The sequence below is a fragment of the Fusarium mangiferae genome (assembly GCF_900044065.1).
Source record: "Fusarium mangiferae strain MRC7560 genome assembly, contig: FMAN_scaffold003, whole genome shotgun sequence".
NCBI classification, from domain to species: domain Eukaryota; kingdom Fungi; phylum Ascomycota; class Sordariomycetes; order Hypocreales; family Nectriaceae; genus Fusarium; species Fusarium mangiferae.
In genome coordinates, this window is record NW_024573923.1 from 2468924 (window position 1) to 2481789 (window position 12866).

Here is a 12866-nt window from a genome sequence, read left to right on the forward strand (position 1 = left end):
ACGGATATTGGGGGCTCAGAGCCTCAAAGGAAGCTGTCTCTGTGTACTTATGACGCTGTACGAATCATCACCAATTGGCTTCACGAGAACCATTGCTGTTACAGGTGATATGATGCTAAATATGGTTCTGATCTGGAAGACTTTCTCGTTGCTTTTGAACCATGTTCTCGGCTGAACGCCAATTCAAGCTAATTGTTCGGCCATCAAACTTTCAAGGTGACTACTTCTTTCAAGGATCTTTGATTCCTCAGCTGTCCTCAAATTGCAACAGTCGTGAGTGAGATGTTGTTTATGTCTAGGCCGGAAGTGGAGCCAACGGGCATCCGGAGCCGGTACCGACATCCCGGCCTCTCCCGAGATCTCATGTCAACGTGATCAATCTTGCGTCGCACTTCATGCCGGATCCATCCAACATGCTCCGTTCTGCCCTGTGCATATGTAAATTGGCTAACAAGTAACCGCCTGTGCTTCTGTTATGTGGAGAGATGTGCCGGGGATGTTAAACCCGAGGTGAGCCGCAACCATGTAAATCAACCGCTATGAGTGGATGAAGGGACATGGTTGTAAATAGGGAACCCTCTGCTTCAATAATAAGATCCGCAACCTATAATCAGTGTGGGTAAATTGATTATTATTATAATAATAATCCTAAGATCCAATAATCATCGATAGTTCACATGGGAGTATTCTAGTCCTGGCTATATTTCCTTGAAAATGTATACCGTAAGTCCACGATGGTATCAAGATATCCTCACTTCTATGTGCATCTGATAAGGTTTTGGGCACTTCAGTGGCTGAGAGGAAGATCTTCCTGGCAATATTTAAAATTCAGTCTTCTACACTGGAGGTTGAAGCTTCTGTGAATACTTGTTTTTCCCAGCACTTGCTTTGCGAGGAGCCTATAGTATCTTTCTTTGGGTTGCATCCATACTTTTCCAGCTCAGCTGGCTTGGTCCGGGGCATCGTAGATAAATGTTCACTGTAACTGATAATCGCCGTGCCTAGGTAAGTTACAACAGAACCTGTAGTCTAAAGTCCTAACTCTGCACTAGGTCTGTAACAAGCCTTTCTGTCACTTGGAATGACCCCTAAACTTTTCTTGCCTCGACTAGGATGGATACCTAGAGGAGGAAAGAGAATTCGGGGACCTTAATCCTAAAGTAATAAAAAGACTTAGGGAACTTAATACACGTTTAGGATAATTCAGGATACCTCTGCCTTTTATGGAATTTATTTCAACACATTATATTAACACCTTATATCAAAGCCTGATATTTTCCTACTTGCTGAGGGATGGTTACCCTGAAGCAAGCTCAATGGCAGATCATGGTTTCATGATGACAGATTGATTTTCACCGGACCATAAAAGACTCCCTTTGAACCACTGCTGCAAAGCAGCCAATATGTTAGTATGTATAATGTTCCCTGACAAACTTGACTCTCACAACGGCTCATATGTGGCGGTCACGGTTTGGAAGCCACATTACCTACCTAACCGGGCGCGACGTCTGGGGTTTCCAGGCAGAAACCAAAATTAGGCTGATATGTCAGCATCGGTGACTCTTTCTTTCTTTCCACAAAGGCACTACGTTCCTCGGATAGACTCAATTTTCTGGCTGCTGAGATTAAAAATGGGCAGATCTAAACCTCCAAAAGAGGTGGTTCCTGTTGGTGACTCATTCTGATGGATTACAAAACCAACCAATGATTGTCTATGTTTGTCAGAGTGGCTTCGCCACACGGAAGCATACAGGGCTCCACCGGTTTTCAACGCCTCCTAAGAATTTATTGCAAACAGCATAATATATCATAAGGCTTCTAGATTCCTTTCCTTTTTCTCCTGCTCCTCTAACTCTTGCTCCCGTGAAGAAGCAGTTGGAAATCTTTCCCATTTTCTCCTTGCAAGTTCTCCTCCGTCAGCAAGCTCTTTGCTTGAAGGTCATTGTTTTCCTATTCTTTATTCGTAGTTTGAAGACGCTTTATACTACATAGCGCAATATTTACAACAGCGACGACTTCTCAGCTCACGACTGTGATCTCCACCATCATGGCCGAGCAAGAGACCAGCCGTACATCTCATCAGGCACGAAATAATGCCCCAAACCGGTCTCAAAGTGAGGGCCAGGGTTCAGCATCGCGTTCCCGGGGAGGCTCAGGTGGAGGACGCCGTAGGGGAAGGGGAGGACGGAATCGTGGCCAGCGACAGGATGATTCAGCACAGGTTCCCGAAGGCCGCGGGAACGCCCCTCAGACAGGGCCTGCCGATGCCACTATTGCTGCACAAACCATAGCCGCCCCCGAAAGCTCGGGGTTTTCTAGAGGCAGAAGAAATTGGCGAGGTAATCGAGGCGGTTCTCGAGGGCAAGGAAACCAAGGTAGAGGCGTGTTCTCCATGGGACCGCAGCGCACTTTTGGCGGACGCTTGACTACAACCGACCAACCGACAGAGATTGCTCAGGATGCATCTTTGAGTGCAAACGCCCCAGAATTCGTGCCCGGACAGCCTGTATCCCAGAGGAGGTAGGACCGTAGACCCAAGGCAATGCACCATATACTGACAACTATAGTGCCCAACAGCATCCGTCAAGCACCCCTCAGCCCACAGGCCAAGGACGCTCAAGAAACCGTACGAGGAACCGTAACCAGGACAGACCCCGCCAAGAGGTTCCCAAGTCGACTGCCTCGGAATTATGGCAACGGATCCAGGAAGACATTGCCAATTGGAACTATGAGTGCCGTATCTGCACCGAAGAGGTTACTCGAAAAACCGAGGTCTGGTCGTGCACTACCTGCTGGACCGTTGTTCATCTTGAATGTGCCCACCAATGGTGGGATACGTCCATGAAAGTCAACGAGGAGAGCGGCGACAAATCTTGGCGTTGCCCAGGGTGTAATTCAACGTTGATAGAAGGACCAGGCGATAGTTCGTGTTGGTGTGGCAAAGAAACGCAGCCCAGTCGGAACAGCATTTTGCCTCCTCATTCATGTGGGCAAACATGTTCCAAGCCCAGATCGACATGCTCCCACCCATGCACTCTTCAATGTCATCCTGGCCCATGCCCTCCGTGCACCGTATTGAGCCCACCGGAGCCCTGTTACTGTGGAAAGCACTCCCAGCGAAAGAACTGTAGGGATACCGATTACTACAACGGGTGGAGTTGTCGAGAGCGTTGCGGCGATTTTCTACCTTGTGGTCAGCATGAATGTCCTCAAACATGCCATCCAGGTGTCTGCGGTACCTGCGAGGTGCCGGTCGAAGCCAAGTGCTATTGTGGACGAGTGCAAAAGGAGATGCTATGTTCCAAACAGGAAGACATACGCGATTCGTTCGATCTCGCCAGCAATTCCTGGTTTGAAGGCTCCTTTAGCTGCGAGAGTGCTTGCGGAAGAACCTTCGATTGTGGGGTACATCGTTGCCAGATTTCTTGTCACCCGCAAGAAGAGGTCTCGGCCCATTGCCCTTTCTCTCCGGACGTTGTCACCCATTGCCCTTGTGGCAAGACACCGCTCAAGGAACTCATGGATGAGCCCCGTCAAACCTGTGAAAATAATGTTCCTCACTGTGAGAGGATTTGCGAGAAGAAGCTGGAATGCGGTCATCTCTGCCAATCCTTGTGCCACACTGGGGAGTGCGACCCTTGCACCCAAACGATGGAGATTGACTGCCGCTGCGGCCGAGTCATGGGCGAGACGATTTGCCATGAGGGAAATGTCCAACATCCCCTATGTTTCAAGATATGCCAGGCTACTCGCAACTGCGGAAGGCATCGATGCGGAGAGCATTGTTGCCCGGGTGAAAAGAAGGCATCTCAGCGTATTGCTCAGCAGAAGAAGCAACGCCTGGGCCCTGATTTGCTACCAGTTGAGGCCGAGCATATCTGTGTCGCCGTCTGCGGACGTCCACTTAAGTGTGGCAGTCACTTTTGCGAGCAACTCTGCCACCGCGGAGCTTGCCAAAGCTGTCCCGAGGCTATCTGGGAAGAAGTTTCGTGCAATTGCGGCCAGACAGTCTTGCATCCGCCACAACCATGCGGAACGAGACAGCCATCTTGCACTAATCAGTGCCAGCGGCAGACTGCATGTGGGCATCCTTCTGTTGACCATCAGTGTCATCCTGATGATGTATCCTGCCCGCCGTGCACATACCTCGTTCAGAAGCGATGCATCTGTGGAAAGACGACCTTTCACAACAAGCCTTGTCATTTGCAAGAGGCTCATTGCGGAGAGCAATGCGGGCAAAAACTCTCCTGCGGGCTCCATACATGTAAAAAGCTATGTCACCGCCCCGGAGAATGCGGAGACGCTCAAAACGGTTGCGAACAAATATGCGGAAAGCCCAAGCTGCTATGTAATCATCCATGCCAGAGCGTCTGCCATGGGCAAACTCGTAAGTCGATAATACTCAGTTACAAGCTTGTTACTAACACACGTACCAGCCTGTAAAGAATCAACAGCTTGTCAGGTAAAGATGTCCACCAGCTGTGCATGTGGTAATCACAAGCAAAGTTTCAAGTGCCTAGCAAGTACGAGCAACCCTACTCCGAGCCGACCAGATATTCGATGTGATGAGGAGTGCGAGCGACTTGACCGTAACCGTCGCCTGGCCGCAGCTCTCAATATCGACCCTGCTTCTCACACCAACGACCACATTCCCTTCTCGGACAATACTCTAAAGCTCTATAAACAGATGCAATCATGGGGAGATGCTCAGGAGAGCCAATTCCGAGTCTTTGCTGCTAACAAAGATGAAGTTCGTTTACGATATGAGCCAATGAAGAACCAGTCACGCCAATTTCTTCACTTGCTCGCCGAGGACTTCGGCTTCGAGAGTAAGAGTGAGGATTACGACATTCACCGGTCTGTTCTAGTATGGAAATCAGATAAGTTTGTTTCAGCCCCGACGAAGACACTTGCACAATGTGTCAAGATCCGAGCAACCCAAGCTGCCGAAGCTGCGGCAGCGGCAGCCATTCGACCTCCAAGCCCACCAATCCTCGAGACTGAGCCCTTCAATGCTCTGGTACTTACAGAGCCTCGCTTCGGTCTGACCATCGAGGAAGTCAATGCCGCCCTCGAGCCGGATCTCACGTCCCTGCAAGGCTTCAGGTTCAAGGTTGATTTTCTGAATGAGGAAGTTCTTATCAAAGCTTCAGTATCATATTCCGCATTTCTCACACCCGCACCCATGGAGAAGAGCCTCGAAATTCTCAAACCTCGGATCGAGCAGACTATCCGTCGCGAAAAGCTCGCTGAAAGCGTCTTGCTCTGTCACTCAGATGCTAACGGTGCAATTTCTCGGCGAGAAGTAACCATCCGGGCCGGCACTGGAGGATGGAGTGCCGTAGCTGGACGTGCGGCTTCCAGACCAATGTCCTCGTCTTCTACTCCTGCACCCGAAGAGGCAAAGCCCGGACGCAAACTACTTCTAGGGCTTAAGAAGAAGAGGCCGCAACAGCCGGAGGGGGGAAAGGTGTGGGCCGCTCTTGATGGGGACGTTGAATGTTAGAGGCATCAGTGAGGGTCGTGCAAGGGCAGACAGGAAGGGCGTCCGGGTTCACTTACTTGTCGAAGTTGATCGCGGAGTACAAGCAATTCTATGACCTTTCTGGTCCATGACTGAGAACAAACTTGGTGTCAGATTCATCAAGTAACAAGACCATTATCTAGCAAGACACCCCTTAAGTTGTCAGAAGACGCAAGACTCCTGAATGAGGTGGTAAGAATCAACGTTAAAGAGTCCACTGAGATTGTCCTAAACTATCCTAAGATATTCTAAATCTGCCTACGTGTTTATGACTTAGTCTACCTAAGTATTTTTATCGTTTAGGATCATTATCCTAAGTCTTTGTTAACTCTCTCCAGTCAAGTAAACTTACAGTCGTTGTTGGCGTCATTGAGGACAAGTTGACGTAACAGGAATCGATGGCATTTGATAGAAGGATTTGTCACCTGCTAGCCAACTCAACTTTACGAAAGTGGATATTTGAGAGACCCGAGGAATGCAACGCAGACAGAAGCAGAACATTTCATCAGATTGCTGAGGTTATGACCATCGCCTTCACGATGCTTGATAAGTTTAGAAGCCAAACACTTAATGTAGGAGGTGTGGGTTCCCACTGAGAAGGGATATAGCATTGACCGGCTGAAGATATCGGTGGCTAGGCAGTTGACCAACGGACCCAAACATGCTGCATTAGACGGCTGTAGCACTCCTGTGTTGATGTGGCAAAGGTTTCATTGTCCAGACTTGCTTCAGCTTACACAAGAGACCGGAGGATGATTCACCAACACTAGTCGAGATAACAGACGTCTGCATAAAATAGCAATTCAAACTGGCATCTGTCGTGATCAAACTCAACGTAACTACTATGGAAATGGTGCTTTCTCTCATGTCCGCAACATAGCTATGAATACGATGAAACTGGCTGTAGAGGAGGTTGAAGCGGAGCAAGCATTAGCAGGAGAGCAGATTGGAACATCCCTACAAACTGAGAAGAGTATCGACAACATTCTACCTATTCAGCTTGGCTCATGTAGCAGGCCTTATCCACATCAGCATCAGTCATCTTTGCATCAATACATTTCTCCTCGGCACCTCTCGTCTGAGGACTGTGGTTCTCAGCATTATCCTGCTCAACACCCTCCATTTGATCGCCCTCATCAAATGCCACAGTCTTTCTTGTACCCTAGTTAGGGGAAGAAAGAAAACTCAGGAACTCGGTCCTAAATGACAAAAAGATTTAGGTAGTTTATTCTAAGTTTAGGATAAGTTTGGCATACCTTTAGTATACCTTGTAGGATACCTTTTATTGGGTTTCTTGTAACACCTTGTATCAAGGTCTAATATTTTCTTGCTCCCTGAGGGCATCCAAAGGATTGCATACATAGTTTAAGACATCGATGTAACACCAACTATTTATTTTTTCGTATCACGCGAACATCAAGTCAGGAGGGATCACGAGGCTCAAGATGCCCCCACCGAGGCCACCACAAGCACAAGCAAACAAACTCAAAATAGTTTATCAATGTCTCATCAATGCCAAGTTTCTTTTCTAGTTCGGGATTTGCGAGTCCACTATCTGCGAGCGTTGAACGTGTACGGAAATATGGACTAGCAAAGAAAGTGTACGCAGAGGTGTGGTAATACAAAAAGGAGGTGTCGTCAATCGTGAGTGTGATGCTGTATGCTGTCCGTGCGTTTTCCTTCCTTCACCAAGGCTATGCATGCATAATGGAATATTAAACGAGATATGCCCAGTCTCTACAAACGTGTCTTCTCTTGTGGTGTATCACCCGTTACCTCGGCGATGAAATCTGACATGGCTTCAAAATAACCTTCCTCCAGGACGCTTGAGTTATGATCACCACCTGGGAGAGGTTTCCACCGCTTGGTGGGTGCGGCGGAGAGGTCATACAGCTGTTTCATGTGTTTTGGCCTGGCATACATTAGCTTCGTATTCTGTGTTGCGCTATGCTACAGTAGAGAATGCAATGTCGATCATCAGGGAGTATTTGCTTTCATATCAAGACCACGAGGGTACTTCAACTTTTGTGGGTGATGCAAATTTAATCATCACAGGACTAGGGGTAGTAGTGTAAGAGAGGGTGTAGAGGAACTTACGGTACAATCTCATCCTGCAAGCCACTGATGAAGAGCGTAGGCACCTTTGTGATGTTGGGGAGAACCGACTCACTGGGCCAGACTTGGTGGCATAGCAGGGTAAGGTATTTGGCAGGGGGCACAACGGAAGGGATCAGCTTCCGGATGGAGAGGAAAGTGTTCTCTAAGATCAGACCAGCGATATCACCCGCTTCCTGGTTCTTGGAGACAAGCTTGATTGCGACAGCACCGCCCAGACTTTGACCGTAAACCATGAGCTTGTGATCGCGTGTCTCGGCCCGCTGCCGCAGATAGTTGAGCCCTGTCTGCGCGTCAACATTGAGACCCGACTCGTCAGGCTGGCCTGTTGAGGAACCGTAGCCTCTATACTCGAGCATAAAAACGTTGCAACCAATGTAGTTTATGATCATTCGAGCGATGGGTAACCGATGGCCGATGTTGCCAGCATTGCCATGGAACATCAAGATGGTGATGTTTGAGTTCTTGTGGCCGCGAGGGCCACGGATGTAGAAGGCTGAGAGCTTCTCGCCATCGTCGGTCGGGATGTAAAGTTCTTCGAAATTTGAGATGCCAAAGTCGGAAGGCTTGGGGACGTCTGAGCGAGAATTTGCGGGAATGTTACTCGGGTAAATGAGAGCCCTAATCATGCAGGGTTAGCGGGGCTCGGCTTGATGATGATGCGGGTCAGGCAAAGAAAGAGAAGGTTGGTAGTAGCTAGGAAGGGGAGATGGTGACGGAGGCGGTGATGGTGATGGTGATGGTGATGGTGTTGGGACACGGACTTCTGTTTAAAGTAAAGTAATGAGGTGAGGACGGCGGCGAGACCCTATTGTATGCGCATTGACGTTAGAAATGTCCCTAGGTAGACAGTTATGGATGGCTGCAGTCAAGACTATTTTGTCAGCCAAGCTGCAGTATAGTGGACGTACCGTTGAAGCCAACGCAGGCAGACGCATGTAGCTGGCGACCGAGCTCAATACCGAGACGGTCTGCTCGACGTAGCTGTTGGAGGTTTGAGATGTGGGAGAGTTGGAGCTGGACATGGTTGCTTTAGTCGGTTTGCTGGGCATTACAACAAGATGGCTGCAAATGCAATTGCAGCTGCTGGTGCAGTGCAGGTGAAGGTAGACCGTATATGTCTGTCTACCTATCAACCCAGACTGAGTTGGACTGTATGGGGAGATGGAACCCCCGACGGTGATTGACGGCGGAGACTGGAGACAGGCCGGAGACTGCAACAAGGGGCATATGGTATCGGTTCGTATAGATCGTAGGCGGTCGCGGACTGCGAGGGTCGAAAAGACGGTGACTGCCCCAAGAAAAGGTACTGGGTAATTGAAGCTGTCTGATGATAAGATGCTGAGTTTATCAAGGCCTTGCGCACCAAGATATTGGAAATACGGCTCGAGGTTTGCTGAGGGGGTAAAGGCAGGAAGGAAGAGGTGACACCGTGACAGGAGTTGCCAAACTAGACCTATACTTAATCACCGTAGGGAAAGTAATAAGGTAAGGTATAGTAGTTCAATATCGCGTGTGCCTCCTCGATCTCTAGACCTAAAAGCAACAAGCTGGATTGAATTTGTTGAAGATGCCCCTGGCGTCTGTCAAGGCGAAGCAAGAAAGCCTAGGTCCGCTTTCCTAGTACCTAAGAGCGACAAAAAGAATTAGGCAAGCCTAGTATAGACTTTGGTGGACCTTTGGACAAGTTATTCTTGACACATTGATCTAAGGCCAGAAGTTTTGTTGCTCCTTGGGGATTGTCTTCGGCGGCGATCCCACTTATGGAAGTACCACGCACGAGGATGACATGGGTCGAAAGACCTTCTTTGGGATGATACCGAGGTTGGCAAGAGACGCGGAAGCACAAATAGGATGGGACGATGCTTAAGTATGGTAGAACGATGTACAAAACCCCAAAAATATCCAAGGGAACAAAAGTCTGATAAGGAGTGGTATTTGATATTGGTCGAGGTAGGGTTAGAAAGGTGTCATGAGGAGAAATAGAAGGGAAGCCAAAATTCTAGAAGAAATGAAGATTAACTAGGTAGGTAAAGCGAATGACTGGGCCGAATCCTCAGGCTTTGAATCCAGCAACAGTTGTAATGCTTATTAGCTAGCACCTCAACAATAGATCTGCCTAGAAGTCATCATCCATGTCTAGACAGGAACCAATCCAGCCAATATCGATAACTTCGGGCTCTGGAGGTGAGATGGATATTCCGTGAAAGGTCGATGGTGGGGCACAGAGTGATCTCAGCTCGATGAGGTGGAGAGAAAGGTAAATGAAGATACTCCTCTCATGGGCGCAGCACAGGTAACGGTCAACGCTAATTTAGCGGAGGCTGTACCTCTGCGGCGGGCTACTTTCAGGTACCCGAAGCCTCCTGGCTTACGCTCACCAATGAAGCTGATACACGCGACGAAACAGACAGATCAGCAGAGACAAGGAGATCAAGGGGACGCTATAGTTATATGCCATCGCAGAGGTGCATGAAGAGATATATGAGTTTTAGTCAGCTGTCAAACGGTTTTCATCATCACAGCCTTCTGTTGTTCTCGTTAAAGATAAACCACATGACAACCAACCAAGGGTATGGATTTGGCGGTGGAAATGAGCTCAACGTACTCCGTACTCCGTAATCGACTTAACCATGCTAGGAAGCTTGCAGGAAGAAACGAGAGAGCTTCTAAGACCTTTGATGAGGGTGCGTAAAACAACTAAGCAAAGACCATCCTAAGTTTATCCTAAATGGTTATAAAAATGGTCTAAAAGGCCCTAAACTCGTCTGACTGTTTCTGTCATTCAGGATCGAGGTCCTCAGTCTGGTTACCAACATCCACCAATGATTCTGTACTTCGTAGGTAGCTGGTAGCTTAGGTTTGTCACGGACCAACAACATCATGTTTACAAACAATAAAGCGGGCTTCAATCTCGCCAGTCGTTGATTCGGGAAGATCTTGACATACCGCCCGTACCACAGAATACGTATGTAGCTTTTTCATGGATCCCCAAGGTTGCTGAATCAGGGAAGCTTGCACTGTCTGTACAACCAGATGCATGTTGATGAAGAGTCAAGATGAACTGACATCCGGGTACTTCACAAATGTGATACCAGAGCGACGGCCATTATCACAATCTGGTTCCTGGCTAACGATCGACCGTATCTATGGCCTGCATAAGACCATTCAGTAGCCAGGTCCAGGTCCGAGACGCCGGTAAGCATCTCCCTAGCTTTTGCGATGATGGGATGTGATGGGATGTGATGTGTGACTGGCTATCGAATTGTGGCAGAAGGGAGTTGCTTTTCTTGGTTGATGAAACAATATCTCGCATCCTCTGCGACGACCTTCCCAAGCTCTGTGTAGGGGGTATCTTCCTGCCCGTCCACGATTGTCTAGGACATTGTCTTTCGAAGAGCTAATTATCCTTGTTTCTCGGGATAAAACTGAGGAATGCGGATTAGGAAATTTATATAAATCGTCCCTTTCGTCTCGGCCCTTGATGTTTTTCAAATGTTCTTCCCGTAGCCTGGCTGGGTCTCCATTCCTCAGCTTCGTATGATACTCTGCTTGTGGACTACACCAGTTATGCTGATCAGGGATACCCCCTGAGACAAGCCTCATCTTGGCTTTCTGCGCCCACCGTCGCGGTGATTTAGCCTCTTTGTGCCATCAGCTAGATAATTAGAGGCATAGCTTGGTGAGCTAACCAGACCACGAGACACTCTTGAAATAAAGGCGCATTTTGCTGAACCCACCCAAGACGAATATGAGGCGAGGTTGAACTGGAGGGACAATCAATCTCGTTTTATGACATACATGCATAGGTACATAGGCAAACCAAGCCCCCGCCTGTACCTGGCAGCTATCCTGTCGTGCCGTATCTTGCTTGGTGGGGTATGATGCTGTAGCCAGATGACGGGTAGCGGCATGATAAACTCGTGGGCATGGCGGGATAGTTCATAGATCAAACAAACAAACATGCCAGCCAGGAGGAGAGTTTTATGCAAGGGGCCACGGCATCTACGGCCCTGAACCTAGTTTTGCCATTGCACACTAACATGATATTTGTATTCCTTTTGGGGGTGTCGAAGCAAGAAGCAAAGCAGCTCTGAGCTGAGCACGTATCTCACGGTCATTGGATTACTTTCTCATGCAGACCACGAGCATGGACCGGCAGCTGTAAGCCATGCTACCAGAGGCTGCTGTCCATCGACGATGGACCAGAAAGCAACCTGAACAGCGCATAACTCTTATCAAAAGGCAGAAATACCATATTCTTTTCCTCCCCTCGTCTTTCCCTTCATCTGCCCCGCAGTTCCCGCAGTCGAACAGGTTGATGTCGTCCAAAGTGGGTGAAGAACCCTTGTAGTGAAGTGCTGAGTCCCTTTTTTGTTCAGGAATCCATTGGAGCGCTGCCGCTCTGAGGCCCCTTCTTTTCCTCGTTCTGCGCATGGCACATCTTAAGCATGTTACAGACAAATCAGGGCGTTTGACATGGAACGCCAAGAAAGTATGCAAGAAAAGCCGTCCATCCACAGCTCAGGTACGCACACACTACTCTCCGTATCGAACCGCGAAGCCATGCATCTCGATGGCGCATTACTACGCTGTTGAATGATCGTCAACATCAAATTGAACAAGCGTCAAGCCCCTTTGAAACGAGCACACATAGGTTATGAAATAAGCGCGCCACGAACCCTAGACAAGGGGAACATGCTGTGCCTTTCAACTCTGACACTCCTGGTACAAACTCCTGACACCATCACAACTCTCTTCTACAAGTGATAGACGAGGAACATTTGACAGGCGCGAAGAGTCTCCAATCAAGACTCAACCTATCCTGCTGGGCGGCATTGCATTGATAAGTGCCCCTGTCTGGGTTCATATCTCAGCCAATGGTACGCAAACAACTGAAGGAATGCCGGGCTGGACTAGCGTTCTGATTAGCAACAGACCCATCCAGGGCGAGCGGCTTCAGAGTTTCCAGGGTTGGTTCTGAGGTGTGCATCATCGTCATCATCATGAGCACCCAATATCAGGGTTTCTACTAATAATGAATGAGCGTCCAATCATTTTGTTCCAAGCGTCGCTACAGCAGCGGGCTCACACACACTCACAGGCTGAGACAGTCAGGATGCTGGAGGCTTGCTTTGGTTGGGCTGGACTGAACTGGCTCTGAACTGGCTCTGAACTATTTTGAGCATTTCCTTGCTGGAGTTGGCTGTTGATTGTTGATGGTGTT

At 48.7% G+C, this 12866-nt stretch overlaps 2 protein-coding genes across 2 annotated transcripts; one reads left to right on the forward strand and one right to left on the reverse strand.

Annotated features, from left to right (window-relative positions):
* Nucleotides 1-2047: 2047 nt before the first annotated feature.
* On the forward strand, nt 2048-5506 carry FMAN_04336 (uncharacterized protein; the record flags this gene model as incomplete). The annotated part of the gene is made up of 4 exons (XM_041828967.1): nt 2048-2520; nt 2568-3072; nt 3109-4387; nt 4437-5506. The coding sequence occupies 4 exons, from the start codon at nt 2048-2050 to the stop codon at nt 5504-5506; spliced, it is 3327 nt and encodes a 1108-aa protein (XP_041679777.1).
* Nucleotides 5507-7261: 1755 nt separating this feature from the next.
* FMAN_04335 (uncharacterized protein) lies at nt 7262-8664 on the reverse strand (the record flags this gene model as incomplete). The annotated part of the gene is made up of 4 exons (XM_041828968.1): nt 7262-7436; nt 7622-8260; nt 8404-8447; nt 8551-8664. The coding sequence occupies 4 exons, from the start codon at nt 8662-8664 to the stop codon at nt 7262-7264; spliced, it is 972 nt and encodes a 323-aa protein (XP_041679778.1).
* Nucleotides 8665-12866: the final 4202 nt, after the last annotated feature.